General features: G+C 46.3%; 3 protein-coding genes across 6 annotated transcripts; all 3 read left to right on the top strand.

Moving 5' to 3' along the window:
• The first annotated feature begins 268 nt into the window (after nt 1-268).
• On the top strand, nt 269-7,888 carry tekt2 (tektin 2 (testicular)). Of its 4 annotated transcripts, none has more exons than XM_017307442.2 (10): nt 269-667; nt 1,436-1,631; nt 2,397-2,522; nt 2,598-2,803; nt 2,881-3,024; nt 4,465-4,579; nt 4,954-5,061; nt 5,136-5,279; nt 5,349-5,428; nt 5,540-7,888. In XM_017307442.2, the coding sequence occupies exons 2-10, from the start codon at nt 1,476-1,478 to the stop codon at nt 5,742-5,744; spliced, it is 1,284 nt and encodes a 427-aa protein (XP_017162931.2). In that variant the 5' UTR covers nt 269-667; nt 1,436-1,475; the 3' UTR covers nt 5,745-7,888. The 4 variants fall into 4 exon arrangements, with proteins under 4 accessions (XP_017162931.2, XP_081468228.1, XP_008421165.2 ...); XM_081612102.1 differs by having other exon boundaries at nt 269-771; nt 1,447-1,631; XM_008422943.3 differs by having other exon boundaries at nt 269-771.
• Nucleotides 5,674-14,050, top strand: LOC103473029 (free fatty acid receptor 3-like). Its single transcript, XM_008422947.2, has 2 exons — nt 5,674-5,762; nt 12,496-14,050. The coding sequence occupies exon 2, from the start codon at nt 12,562-12,564 to the stop codon at nt 13,510-13,512; it is 951 nt and encodes a 316-aa protein (XP_008421169.1). The 5' UTR covers nt 5,674-5,762; nt 12,496-12,561; the 3' UTR covers nt 13,513-14,050.
• LOC103473028 (free fatty acid receptor 3) lies at nt 8,021-10,502 on the top strand. Its single transcript, XM_008422946.3, has one exon. It carries the CDS (start codon nt 8,874-8,876, stop codon nt 9,918-9,920), a length of 1,047 nt encoding a protein of 348 aa, XP_008421168.1. The 5' UTR covers nt 8,021-8,873; the 3' UTR covers nt 9,921-10,502.
• Nucleotides 14,051-15,436: the final 1,386 nt, after the last annotated feature.

Here is a 15,436-nt window from a genome sequence, read left to right as displayed (position 1 = left end):
GACTTGGGTTTTCACACAAAAGCACCGATTCGGGAAGAATTAAAAATTGGAGAGCAGTAGGAGAATGAAGCAGAGCAAAGAAAAGTGGACAATCGGTCCACAGTGAAGAATTTAACATCCAACTCAAAAATGCAGAAAGATGCAATCAAAGATTAAACTGAATCTTGAATTTTAAGAATGTAGTGTTTAATCACTTGCTGACTTCCAGTCCATCATTGTGATATATGTAGGAAACTTATCAGTTAATGGTGGATCTAAACACAATGTCAATAGTTAGCATTTCCCAAATCTGGCCAAACAAAATCCTCCCCAGGCCCGCAAACGGCCCGAGGGCCAGACATTGAACACCTGTTGGTTAGACCGGATGTCTAACATAGCATAGCTATCTACGGGTTAGCTTAACCGTGTTATGGAGCTAAAATGTCGGCGCCTCTCCATTAGTTAATGTTCTGAAAGGTCCATAAAACCCAAATTGACCGAACATGACTCTCATTCTTCAGCAGTCGCTCGGTTTTGGTCTGATAAACGGCTTTAAATGATTTACGCGGCGTCATGACGTCTCTGTGTCGGTTCGTTGCCTGGAGACGGCTCCCGCTCCTGTGGCCGTTGCTATAGAAACGCCGGACCCGAACGCGCCGCCCTCGGGTCAGAACCTTCTGGAACGGAGGTGAGTTAAAACCCAGAAAACGAGCCTTTTGGGTCCAGTTTAGGACCGAATCAGGGAGGTTCTGTGTTGCTGTAGGACTCCGGGGACAGTTTGGACTCGGACAGGTAAAGTTCTGATGGTACAATTGACTTTGTGAAGTTGACAACTTATTTATTATGTGAAATATTTAAGATAATTTTTTATTCCATGTACAGTACCAACGATTGGACATCAGAAATCAGTTTTGGTTTATGGTTGGAGTTTATATTGACAAGTTACTGTAAAAAAAATAGTTAATTTTAAACTTGATAAAAACGAACCTAATCCAATAAACATTTTTGTTTTGTTCAAGTCAAACATACTCTGTTGAATCTGGTAACGGCTCTGCTATCAGTTCATATGCATAGTTATTATCTCAGAGTCTGGAGTGATGGCTGAAAGGTCATCTATTACTCATATCAGATTCACATTTTACCAATATTGGTCATCAATCAAACAAAACCTGACTAAGATGGCGGTTCTCCGGACTAAAGGTTCGGAGAACCGCCATCTTGGTCAGGTCCCAGTAGCACGTCTCAGCGAAAAGGCAGTTCAAGGGCTTTAGGTCTGAAAAACAGGAGAATAAAAACAACATGGAGACCAAAACTTTCTGAAAAGTCGGATCAGGTTTCCACCAGTGCAGAGCTTGCTCAGAAATAGGCACATTGTCAAGAGAAGGAGCAGACAGACTAACGGACTTCAGTATGTAAGGCTCCACATGCAGAGTGTTTCAGGATGCCGATATTTCAGGGTTTCTCCAGGCCTGGAGTCGGCACGCCGCTGCAGCAGGATGTCTGCTGTTTCATCGAAGCCCAGCCTGCGGCACAGCGTCTCAGAGTGGCTCAGCAACAACCAGCAGCTGGCCGCCACCGCGCAACACGAGCGACGCGTTTCCCACGAGGTCCGGCAGGAGGGCCGGACGCTGCGCAACGAGACCCACTGCAAGGTGGGGCGTCCAGGCTCACGTTCAGGGTCCGGACTGCCGAGAACAGCTTGGGGAGCTTTAGCTTAATGGTTAATTTATTTTTGTGTTTTTTATTTGGATCCGTTTTATGGGGTCTAGTTTGTAAAGATGCAGACAAAACCCAGTCATGCCTTATATTAGTAATGCATCAAACTCACATTGTGCTTCTCATGACTACATAGCCTATAAAATATGGGAGCTCATTTTTCAGACATCTTTTCACCATGTTACTCGTTTATAAATGTCAATTTCAAGCTACATGCTGTATTTAGTTAGCATGCTAAATATTTATCTCCAAGCTAAATTTTTAGTTGTTAAATAAAATATATACCTATTAAATATGTAACTTGCTGATTGTTTAACTAAATATTTAGCATCTAGCTAGAAAACTAAAATTTAATTTTGAGCTAAATATTTAAACCAGACTTAAATATTTAGCTTGTTAATCAAGTATTTCATTTGAAACTAATGTAAATTAACATTGAAAAAATATGATTTTGGCTAATTAACTTCCATCTTTTCCTCTTACGACAGGTTGAATCAGCCCAATTATTGCTGATGAGTTTGAATTGTGTAATTTGAGCTCAGAGCCACAGACAGTGACTGACGTCAGAGCTGCGGTTCCTCCTGTCGGCCTGCAGGGGGCAGAGTTTCAGCTACCTGGCTGGATTCTCCTCCATGTGTCTGTTGAATCGTGGAGCTTCTCCTGCAGTAAACGACTGAACCGTTTTTCCTCTGCGTGTGCAGACGGTGTGGGATGAGGGCGACACGTCCCGCAGGCTCAGCGATCGGATCTGGGATGTTTCCCGCTGGAGAGACGTCCTGGAAATCTGTGCCCAGAAGATGGACGAGGAGATGGAGGCTCTGACTCTGGTGATGGATCAGAAACGTTTCTCAGGTTTTGTCCCCACATGTTTCTCATCATTCTGCGTTTCTGTGCCGTTCCAGTCCAAAGAGCGGAGCGAGCTGGCCCTGGCCGCCACCTCCGTCCCCCTGGAGGTCGCCAACGAGTGCCTGACGCTGAGGGAGGGTCGGCGCGGTTACGAGCTGGTCGGCGACCCGGTGGAGGCGCAGCTGAAGCAGGAGGCGGAGCTGATCGAAGGCGTGCAGCAGCGTCTGCAGCGCAGCGTCGACCAGGCCTTCGAGCAGCTGGGGTGAGTCCTGCCGAGGGTCCGGCGCCACGCCGACCCGACTCCTGCCTCCGACTGACGCTCTTCGCTCTGCCGCACAGCGTCCTGCAGGAGGTCCGACACCAGCTGACCTCTGACCTCCAGAACAAGATGGAAGCTCTGGACATCGACACGTCCTGCCTGTCCCTCACAATAAAGTCACCGAGCATCTCCCTGAAGACGAACCCGACCCGGATACCGTCAGGGTGAACCGTGCTAGTCCTGAAGCGGCTCTTGGTCCCTGATCTCCATTTCAGTTGTAGAACAGCGTGGCGTCGTCGTTGGCGACCGTTTGAGCCAGTTGTTGATGCTTTTACTGCCACTTGGCTGGATTCCTGAAACTCTTCATATAAAAGGTTTAGAGCAGGGGTCCCCAAACTTTTTCCTGTGAGGGCCACATAACTTTTACCTTCTCTGGTTGGGGGCCGGAGTCGGTTTGTTTCTCGATTGATTTTTACCCAGAAAGCACATGGGCAAAAACCGTTAGTGAAACGGTCACTGGGACTGACTAGTGTATATTTCATTGAGGGAAAGTAACATAAAGGCTGGTTTTGAAGTATAAGCTGCTACTTACAGGCTTCGAAGAACTCGACCTGGAATGTGGCGTTCATAACAAACATGTGTTCATCTGCTCTACCGCTAGCAAACAACCAAACTGATTAAATAACATAAAAGTCAAGCAGTTCCCTAAAAGTCCAACAGATGGCAGCAATGCGCCATGCAAAACAAAACACCCACAGTTTACAGGACACACTTCCTGCTAAAGATGGTTGTATATATATAAACCGGAAAATACGGTAAATGAAAAAAAATCTGAATGCTCTGGTATTGTTCAGGGGGCCGGAACAAATGTGGAGGTGGACCGGATCCGGCCCGCGGGCCGCAGCTTGGGGACCCCTGGCTTAGACCATTGAGACGAAACGAGAGCACTAAGCCTGTCGCAGAAAGCAATAAACCCCAAACTGATCTGCATGATTTGTTGTTTTTCTTTCTAAAAGAGAAAAACTTTCTCCAGCTTGGCGTTTTGCTCTCAACCTTTTTCTAGAACAGTTTTGTTTCCACAGACTTCATAATTCATTTATTTTGTCGTTTATTTTGGATATTTAAAAATGTCTTCCAGTTCCAGAGTTACATTTTCTTCAGAAGTTTATTGATCTGTAAAATGTGTCCTTGCATTATTAGGCCATTATTACTATACATCACCTGAAAATGGGCCCAAAACAACAACATTATAATTTATTGCAATAACTTCTGGGCCAATTTAAATGTGTTATGTTGACGTAAAGCAGGTTTGACCGGCACCCTGCTGAATTCATGTCAGAGTTTTACTGCTGGTTCTTAGAACTTTAATTGGCTTCGCTCCACTTCTTACTGTAAAGACACGTTACATCGACGTTACATCAGATTTGTGCCTTTTCTGCTTCGGCTCCCAATTTATGGAACAATCTGCCTTCTTACATTAGCTCTGCTCAAGTGCTTCATTTTTATTCTACAGCATTTAAATCTATCTCTGATTGTTTTCAGTTCTTTTATCAGAAATCGTGTTCGTATTGACGTTTGTACAGCACTTTGGTGCAGCTTATGCATTTAACTCTGGGAACTCGACCTTTGTACGCTGACCTGATGAAATGTCCTCCTCGCTGCAGTTCCTCCAGCCCCCAGCAGTGGGCCCAGTTCAGCCAGTATAACGAGGCGCGAGCCCAGGAGGCCGTCCACGTTTCCCAGCAAATGAGGGAGAACATGAGCCTCGGCAGAGCGCAGGTGGGCGAGATGTGCAGCAACTTACTCCTCACACACAGCAGGGGGCGCTCTAGACGGAGTGGAGAGCACTAGGTCAGATTTACAAAGCGTTTCCCTGATTGTGGTTTGAATGATTCTGTATTAATGTGACAGACGGACCAAGCAGAGCTTTAGATTATTCACTCTGCTGCAGCAGATAATTGAATATTTCAGCTAAATGTTTTCCAGGCAGATTCGAGAACCTGACTTCCTTCTTTTTACGATCAAAACCGACGGAAAAATTCAAGATGGCCGTCAATGAATCACTGATTAGAACTTAGTTTTATTTTATTGTCATTGCCCAGAGGAGAACGGGTTGTGCTCTGGTCACTTACGGTTCTGTTTGCTTACTGCAGGTCCAGAATGAGTTGGAGGCTCAGCGCCGAGCCACAGAGTTCGCTCTCCGTAAGCGGAAGCACCACGAGGAGCAGGCCAGAGATGAGCTGCAGTGGCAAATCAAAACCGTACGAAAGCAAACAGGAAAGTTACGTTTTTAACCATCCAGATGTTCCTGATGTGCTCCCGTCTTTCTGCTCAGACCGAGGATGAAATGGCAGCCATGGAGGGCGACATCCGTGGGCTGGACGCGGACCTGCAGGCCAAGACGGCCTCCCTGAAGCTGGCTCACACCCGGCTGGAGGCCAGGACCCGCAGGTCCGGCGTGGATCTGTGCCGTGACGAGGTCCGTGAAGCCCGGCTCGCTGGCCCCTCCCAGGGAAGCCTCTAAGCTTTCCCTGGTGTTTGTTCGCAGGTGCAGCACGGCCTCGTTGCCGAGGTCCAGCAGCTGGAGGCCACCATCCAGGCCCTGAAGCAGAAGCTGTCAGACGCTCAGTGAGTCCAGTAGATGAGGGTTGCAGCACAAATTCTCCAAGTTTACCAATAATTATCACAGGAGCGGCTTTTGGACCTCGGTACCTGAGTTAGCGTAGTCTTGTCTCTCAGACTCTCTCTGCAGAAGATGACGCTCCACCGCGGCCGCATGCGCCAGGATCTCTCCAGGAAGCAGGAAGCCCTGTCTCTGGAAGAGCGCAGCATGCAGTGCAGGACCCGCATCACGTCCCAGTCCGGCTCCGACCGGAGCGCCGTGCCACTGGTTCCGCTCGTGAACTCCAGCGGGAGGAGCAACCTTCAGCTGCTGGCCCCGTGAGCGGACACCTCCACTCCGGTCGGTTGGCAGCACGGTGGAGTAGCTGCCTCACTTTCATTCAGTTTTTATTTTTCCATCTTTGAAAATTGCTTCTTCTTTTTCTGGATAATGGATCCTTCTGGTTTTGGATGCTGTGCACCTGGATAGATTTTGATAATGTCATAAATGGTGGTTGGAAGTAGTGAGAATGAACGCAGAGACCCAGATGAAGACGATGAAGAGTTTAATGAAGAAGATGGAGAGAGTCCTGGCTCAGGCAGCACGGCAACAAACAAGCACGTAGCTAATACCGGTAGCAACTGACATACGGACTGAACACGGAAACAAACAACCTCAGGACTTCACAACTGAGGGGAAGCTCACTTGCTGACAAGCAACGTAGACGCCAACAAAGACGTACGACCCGACGAAGAACACGGACATCAGGTGGGACTAAATACACACAGGGGTAGTCAAGGCAACGAGACACCTGGGAGACGCAGAGACTCACAGGAAGGAAACTGAACACAAAAAAACTCCAAAAATAAACACACAGAAACACGATCATGACAGATAATACTTAGCTAATTAGTTCTGATGCGTGTAACCATGGCAACAAGGTGGTTTACAACTGGGAGCTGCTGATTAACATTGCAAAAGCTGAAATAATCCCCACAACTGAGGACAGAAAACGGATGCAGCACAGGAGCAAAGAGGAGAGAGAGGAGGAAGAAGTTCAAACCGTCTCTACCGTCCATCGCAGTGGGTGACCTGAGACTGTTGGCTAACAGGATGGATGAACTTCAAGCCCCGTCAAGGACTCAGACTATAGGAAAAGCAGTGTAGTGTGTTTTACTGAGGCCTGGCTGCAGGGTTACATCCCAGACTCGGACGTCTCTCTGCCAGCCTTACACACGGGAGCTGGAGGTGGATTAGCAGCAACAACAGATGGTGGGTGACACCGTCTCACAGTCCAGACACTGACCTCTTGGCAGTACGTCTCCGTTCATGTTATTTTCCAACAGAGATTTGTTTTACATCTCAAAATGAAGACCTTTTCTGGGAAAATCAGGTCACAACCTGGTTTTTCTGTTCTCAGATTATAAATAACTTGTGCAGAGACTAAAGAAAATGACTGCAACACAGTGGCTATAGGAAGCTGAAGAAGCCTAAAGGGACGAGGCAGCAGACTGGATTGGAAACGGCATCAATGTCTTGACTGAGTGTGTGACTGACGTTATTATCTGTGTGTGGACAACACCATCACCACCAGAACAATCGACAAACTGGATCACCAATAAACTAAAGGAACTCCATCCCTTTCCCCTCTATACATGTAAACGTCCAGCAGAAGTCCGACTTCTCTCATTTACAGAAATACTCAGATGACTCTGCGGTCGTCAGGTGGGTCAGAGACGGTCATGAAGCCGAGTAGAGAGCCGCCTTGAGGCAGGGCGTGGAAACAATCATGTGAAGGAAACAGAAGACGGGTAGATTTCAGGAGAAACGGGGTCAGTTTGACATGTGGAACCTCTGGAGATGATGCTTCAAAGAAGGATTTTTCATTGAATCTACTAAGAAATGTTCCCTAGAAATTGTGTGAAAGTTCCCTGCAAGACCCAGAAAACCACCCTGAACATTTTGGCAAGTCTCAGGTCGTTGGTGGACATTTGGCAAGTCTCAGGTCGTTGGTGGACATGGACCGGGCTTTCATATCATTTATTTAATGTTTTGTACCATGCTTGCATACCACAACATATTTCAGAACATTTTGAGTCCAAGAAAAACATTGAAAGTCCTTTCAAAAGCCTGGAGAAGCATTGATCAGGAAGATATTGCCAATTGGAAGGAAAAGCATCAACATGTGACAAACTAGAGGTTTTGGACATTTTTGGTTATCCTATAAATATTCTCCAAAAGGGGATTTAATTGCCTTGTTTTTCTCAGATTTACTCCACCAGCATGTTTATTTAAAATTCAGAGTTGAGCCCGCTCGCTCTCCGTCTTATCAACCGTTCCGTTTAATGATTGTTTGGCTTTGTCATAGTGTTCGACTGCCGCTGATGGAAGCATAAAGGCTGCGATAAGAACGTGAACTTTGACTCTGCTTCAGATAAATAATGTGGTAAACATGGTCATCACCTCAATAAATCCCATAAATCTCACCTGCGTCCGTATTGTTGTCCATCTATAGTTTGAAGATCATTGAAAACAGTGAAGCAAGGAAGTTTGTTCTGTTTTATCCCCAAAAACCATTTTACTTGTGTTTGGGAGCTTAAATTGACCTATTGGCTTCAGATTATGTCTTCAGAGATTGGAACAGGAGTTGTTGCAATTGATTGAAACCATTAGAAGAATAACGAGAACCAATCTGCTGAACCCAACCAGCATTAAAGCAACTATTAGTCTGGAGTCCCGTCAGGCCCGGTTCTCTAGCAAACACCTCCTGTTGTGATTGATTTCAGGGAAAAACATTTCCTGGTATCTCAGGTTCCCTCTAATAAAAGGCCTCAGAGATTTTCTGCTCCATTTTCTTTACCAAAAGCTTCCAACGTGACCGTCACAGGAACTTTCTCTCCGTCATAAACCTGTTAGAGCAACTTTGCGCCACAAACACGTCTCCCTGTCCAAGGGCCCAACCTCCTGTCATCGACCATCACCGAGGCCACGTTTACTGCTTCACTGCCCGGCCCTCCAGGCCACTCTGACAGCATGCGCTTCCTAACCGCTCAGATTATTCTGAATCATTTCACTTAAGGGCCCAGATGCTACCTGTCTGTTGGCCTTTGCTGAGAGGGTGATTAAGGCAGGCTGGTGTGGGGTAAATGCGCCATACTTCTGCCTGAGTGGCTGCGTCTCCTTATCTGTCATCATGTCGTGTGCACCTCGCCCCCAACGCGCCCACTTGGTGGCCACCGCCTCCTTTGTTGCTGTTGTCATCCGACGGTGGAGCTTTTACTTCTGCGTCAGAGATGAGTGCGCACCATGGAGGAAGAGCTCGGCTCGCCCTCCATCACTGACCAGCAGAACGCGAGCAGAGACGACACCAGGACGGACGTCCAGGTGGTCTGCTTGGCTTAGATGCTCTTGTTTGATCGGTCATGGTAAACCAAGAGAAACCTTGGTTCTTCAGCAGACTCGTCTAAAGAGATGGATCTTACGGTCTTGGACTGCGTTGCTCTTTCAGTTTACAGCTTCACCTTCCTGCTGGGACTTCCTGCCAACCTGCTCGTCTTCTTCGTGTACATCCGTAAGGCTCGCAAACACGGTGCCACGCCCAACGTGGTCTACGCCCTTAACTTGTGTCTGGCCAACCTGGCACTCGTAGCCTGGATGCCCGTAAAGGTTCTAGAGACGGTGCTGAAGGACTGGATGCTGCCACCACCCTTGTGCCCAGTTTACACCTTCTTCCTCTACTCCTCTCTGTACGTCAGCTGCCTCTTCATCACCGCCGTCACGATTGGGCGATACCTCAGCATCGCCTTCCCCATCATCTACAAGAGATACCGCCGTGCCAGACTGTCCTGCTACATCTGCGTCGCCTTGTGGGCATTGGTGCTGGTGCACCTTGGGCTTAGCCTGATGGCTGAAGGCGGGGCTTATTTTATCGGTGTCCAGGATGAAGTCTCTGCCTGTTACGAAAATTTCAACGCAACGCAGCTGAAGATCCTGCTTCCCCTTCGCTTGGAGATGGCCATCGTCCTGTTCATTTTGCCTCTGATTGTGACTTCCTTTTGCACGCTGCGCTGCGTCACTCTGGTGTGGCGCTCAAATTTGCCTCCTTTGGGCAAGAGGAGAGTCCTGGCAGTGGCCCTGTCCACATTGGCCGTGTTTGTGATCTGCTATGCCCCCTACAACTCCTCGCACATCGTAGGATTTGTTCAGCAGGAAAGCGTTAAATGGAGGACAACAGCAATACTGACGAGCTCCTGCAATGTCTTCCTGGAGCCAGTGGTGATGCTGATGCTTTCACCTGTTGTGTCGAGGGGCATCCTGGGAAGAATCTGTGGCCAGCAGAGTCACATCAGGTGGAGCGATGGGAGTCGACATCGAGCAAAACCCACCAGCAGGTTTGCAAACACCAAGGTTCCACCTATAACATCTGCCAAGATGCGGACGGAGGCCGAGGTGACGAGAGAAAGTCAAGGATGCGACGGCGAACAAAACAAATCCACCATCTTTCATATCCATGTCTGAACCAGCAGATTTGGGAACTTTATTGTTCCCAATCATGTTTCCTGTAGCTTTCAACCAAATGTTTCAGTGGATGAAAGAAACTGGTGAACATGACAGAGTGAGGAGTCATGATTTCACCAGTTTTTACCATGACTCTTTTATTTCCTGAGAGCAACAAACCATTATTCCTCAGGAACGTATGGATTTAAAGTTGAATTAGTCTCTTTTTTTAAAAGCAGCAGCGTCATTTGATCATTAGGCAAACCGATCCGTTTGTCCTCCAACCAGCAGTTACTGAAATGTTCATTTCTCTTTTATAACTGATCTATATAAAACACCATTAAGTCAAATGTAAAAGATTTATCTACAATTTAATGTCTAAAACCAATTAATCCCATTAATATATCAGTAAATGTTTCTCAATCGTCAAACATAAAGTTTTTCCTCAGAAACCTTGTTTGTGTTTGGACTGTTGTTGGAGTCCAAGAGCAAACAGGAAAGATTCTTAAAAGCGTTTTTATTTGAACTGGATGTTTTCTGTGCAGCCTCTTAATGGTTTGTTTTTACAACTGATGCATTAAAAATGAACTGAATTAAATTAAAGCTTCTGTGTCGTCTTCTTTTTGATCCAAATAAAAACTGATGCCGTATGTCGTCTTACTGTAGCTAAGCATTAATTAGCATGTTATTTCATCTTAGCTTGGTTTATCTCATTTGATCTAAGATTGCTGTGTTGTAGTTCATTTTTATTTGACCTCAGTTGAGTTTTCTAGGATTACGTTATTTTAACTTGGATAATCATAGTTTATCTGAAATCAGTGTAATTTTCTGTGCGATAGCTTAGCATTGTTTCAAAGTTGACTTTGTTTAACTTTAGTTTTCTATACTTTCTTAAATTATCCTACATATTGCTTTGCTTATTATGTGGAGCTTTAGTCTCACTAACTTTGATCCAAAGATCATCCTAAATATGTTTATCGTCTGATTAGCTTTTAGTTTACTTTAACATTCCATTAGTTTATTTTTTAAACTTAGTTTATACCAGCTTATTGTTATTTAATTTGTTGTATTCTGACAGAATTTAGCTTATTTTGTTGATTATAACATAATTGGCTTTCTTACTTTTCTAGGTATAATTTATATTTTATCTTTAGCTTATACTGTAGCTTAGCTCATTTACTTTAGCCTTGTAAAGTAAATGAGCTAAACTTTGTAATTTAGCCTTTTCTTTTAGCTTAGTTCATTTTATCTTAGTTTTTCTAGGCTTGGTTAATCTTAGTTTATCTTTGTTTCTGAGCTTGTTAAATTCTAGCTAAATATTTAGCATGCTAACTAAATATTTAATTCGGACATTTTGCTTGCAAGCTAAATATGTAGTTTGGAGCTAAATACTTAGTTACGCTCATTTGGTTTATCTAATATTCCCATAATTTGCTTAATATTTTAATTTCCATCAATTGAACTAATCCTTCTTTTTCAGTTTGGCTTAGTTTAATTAGTTTTTTTATATTTAGGCCAGATTTGCTCGGTTTCCACCAATGATTTCAAAATATTTTGAAGCAATAAAAGTATAAAATAATAAAAAAAACATCAGCTAATGCATTTATATTGCCGTTCAGTCATTATAGCCAGTTCACCCAAACTGGACTGGCTATAAAAACAGTGTTTTCCAGCCAATACTGACTGCAGCTGCAGGTGTAACCTGAGAAGTTTGCCCCCTACTGGTCACCAAAGTTGCCTCCTCTCCATCTCCCAGTGACTTTCACACGACCGCATCCTATGATGAACTGCGTCACGCCTGTCCTCCCCCTCGGTTGCTGGGAGACCATGTTTAGAGAACAAATTGCGTCCTGAAGTTTATTAAATTTCCGCAGTTGAAGCATATTAAGCAGCTTCTTGAGTTTCGATGAAACAGTCGGACTCCTGAAGGTGGAGACGTCGGACGCAGGGATGGAGAGTTTGGCTCTTGGACCCTGATCCAGGTAAAAACATCCTGAGCATCTCTACTTGTTTCATGACTTGAGCTGCAGCACCTTGTTGTGATTCTGCTCTGCTGTTTTAAGGAGTGAAGCTGAAAAAGACGAGGAGTTGAAGCATCTAGAGAAATCTCTCCTTCATGTTTGGCTTTCAGTTTTTCTTAACTTTCTTGTGAAAAATTGAAGTCCAGCACAGATTTGAGTCTGTTTGGAAGAGAGCAATGGAGGGTTTTATTTTGAGAAGAGTTTGACCTTTTCTAGATGAAACATTAATATTTATCCACCCATGGAAAGCAGGAGAACCAGGAAGCCTCCTGAACTTCTGCTTTGTTTTTATGAAAACTGAACATTTTGTACAACCTGTCACAATAACTCATTTTAACAATAGTGTCGTGCTGAGATCATTTTTCAACTAATGTTATTTTAACTAATTCTTCATTAAACAAAATATTGAAAAAACAAAAACTAAGATTATGATGAAAATTTTAAGATAAAAAACGTGAATATGAGATTCATTTTTTTCCTCTGCGGCCCCCACAGCGCCCCCTGGCGGACCCTATTTTGAAAAAACACCATCCTAAATAATCATGTCTGTATATTTTTTGTCGTCTTTATTGCAGCTTCTAGATCCGATCGGCCGCCATGTTGAATCGTCTCTGAGCGCGAATCCGAGCCGTGCGGCCGCCATGTTGTGCAACCAACTGCTGCTCTCCGTCTACATCCTCACCTTCCTGATGGGGGTTCCCGCCAACATCCTGTCCTTCATCACCCTCTGCAGGAAGGTGTGTCGCAAGGCGGCGCCCATCGACGTCCTCCTCCTCAACCTCACCATCTCGGACCTGATCTTTCTGGCCTTCCTGCCCTTCAAAATGAAGGAGGCCTACGACGGCTTGACGTGGCTGCTGCCCTACCCGCTGTGCCCGCTCACCGGCTTCATCTTCTACGTCACCATCTACAACAGCACGCTGCTGCTCACCGCCGTCAGCGTGGAGCGCTACCTGGGCGTGGCCTTCCCGCTCAGGTACGCCGTGTGCCGCCGGCCGCGCTACGCCGTCTGGGCCTGCTTCACCTTCTGGCTGGTGACGTCATGCAACCTCAGCATCGTCTACGTCATGCCGTACTCCCAGTGGAGCTACGGCGGCAGCGCCAGCCCTCCCACCACCTGCTACCTGAACTTCTCAGAGGCCGACCTCAGCATCCTGCTGCGCGTGCGCCTGGAGCTCTTCCTCGTGCTCTTCTGCGTCCCCTTCGTCATCAGCTGCTTCTGCTACGTCAACTTCATCCTCATCCTCTCCCGCCTGCCCAACATCAGCCGGCGGCGGCGGCTGCGGTGCATCGGCCTGGCCTTCGGGACGCTGGCGGTGTTCACCATCTGCTTCGGGCCGTACAACGCCTCCCACGTGGTGGGCTTCGTCCACGGCGACAGCCAGGAGTGGCGGAACCTGGCGCTGATGTCCAGCACCCTCAACGCCTGTCTGGACCCGTTTATCTTCTACCTGTCGTCAGCGGCGGTCCGTGGCGCTATAAACCGCTGCTTCAGGAGCGTCACGGCCAAGATGCACATCCTGGGCTGTGGAGGGCCTCCGCAACGCAAACCGCAGAGCGGGGAACGGTTCCGGGCGGAAGCTCCACCCTGAAGAGCCCGACTTCATTTAATGTTACGGACAGAGGCGGAAGATGTTCTGCCAGCTGACCGGAGGATGATTCCGTTCTGTGGGACTGATCGAAAAGCTCTGGTGGTTTAACATTTTAATTTAGCATTCCGATTAATTGTTTACATCGATTTATGTAACACAATTAATCGCTTTTTTATAATTACAAAAGTTCCGGGCCGGAACCTTTGTATGGACGCGTTTCTGGGGCGACCATAAATGTGACGTACAGCCGCTAAAAACAGCAATGGAAGCTGCTTCTCTCAGCCGACTGGAGTTTAATTTCTGCTTCTAAGACGATTTGATTGGACGCTGGGAAATAAAATTGCTGTGTTCAAGTTATGCTAAAAGTAGTTAGCCTGTCAGCGAAGCCTGAAATAGCATCTCAATGCTAAACATGTTGCTAATGCTAATGTCGGAAGCCATTGAAGGTCCATGAAGGATCAGGGCTTCCTGAAACTCTGGAGAGTTGAGTGGATAGAACAGATTAAATAAACCATAAATATCTTTGTTGTTGAGTTTATATGTCTACTCATTTATTTAGCAAATGTTGCTTAGTTTTTCAATCTATGGTTTTTGATTAATTGCGATTACAAATCCTTATTTAATTTAATTAAAAATTGTAATCGATTTCCACACTAGTTTAAATACCTTGCTGATAAACCCTGAACATTTCCATCAAGCCGTTGTTTCTGGGCGATGTTAGTTTTTAAAGTCTTCATCTCCTCGTTACCTAAAACATCTTTATGCTCCATTAAAATACAAGTGTAGAACCTACAACTACTTCCATGACTAACTGACAGCACAATATGCATATTGGGCTTTCCGATACATTGCGCAGCCTGATTTTGTTCCTTCTAAAACGTGTATCCGATGTATTTGTGTTTAATTCTATAAGTTATAAACCTGGATTCAGAAAAGCTCCAGATGGAGATAAAGAGAAAATGTATGAAGCTAAATTGGTGCCATAAAGTTTAAAACTGAATAAATGCAACATCTGGTCATATTTGAGTTGTCAGTGGCCTGACGACCCAAATTTGATTCCACACGTCTTGTCATCGGCACCAAACAGGGCCAGAAGTTTAACACGGAAAAAACCTCTTGAATCTGAAATTTCAGTTTCACCTTTAGGTTGTTTTAAACTCGGTTTGACTGAGGACCAAATCAGCAACATTTGTTCCTGCTCCAGCTGCTGTGGTTCCGAGTCAAACCCGAGTTCTGAGATGGATTTTAAGCTCCTCTGGGAGCAGCAGTGATCGGTCCTGGATCCGGGAGCAGCAGTGATTGGTTCTGGATCCGGGAGCAGCAGTGATCGGTCCTGGATCCGGGAGCAGCAGTGATTGGTTCTGGATCCGGGAGCAGCAGTGATTGGTCCTGGATCCAGCTCTGGATCCAGGAGCAGCAGTGATTGGTCCTGGATCCGGGAGCAGCAGTGATTGGTTCTGGATCCAGGAGCAGCAGTGATTGGTTCTGGATCCGGTTCTGGATCCGGGAGCAGCAGTGATCGGTTCTGGATCCGGGAGCAGCAGTGATTGTTTCCTGGATCCGGGAGCAGCAGTGATTGGTCCTGGATCCAGTTCTGGATCCGGGAGCAGCAGTGATCGGTCCTGGATCCGGGAGCAGCAGTGATCGGTCCTGGATCCGGGAGCAGCAGTGATCGGTTCTGGATCCGGGAGCAGCAGTGATCGGTCCTGGATCCGGGAGCAGCAGTGATCGGTCCTGGATCCGGGAGCAGCAGTGATGGGTTCTGGATCCGGGAGCAGCAGTGATCGGTTCTGGATCCGGGAGCAGCAGTGATCGGTCCTGGATCCGGGAGCAGCAGTGATCGGTCCTGGATCCGGGAGCAGCAGTGATCGGTTCTGGATCCAGACCAGCTGCTAGAACCTTCCAGCCGCTCCGTCACGTTTCC

The sequence above is a fragment of the Poecilia reticulata genome, chromosome 11 (assembly GCF_904066995.2).
Source record: "Poecilia reticulata chromosome 11, P_reticulata-male-v2, whole genome shotgun sequence".
Lineage (NCBI taxonomy): Eukaryota > Metazoa > Chordata > Actinopteri > Cyprinodontiformes > Poeciliidae > Poecilia > Poecilia reticulata.
This window is presented reverse-complemented; position numbering and strand designations above follow the sequence as displayed.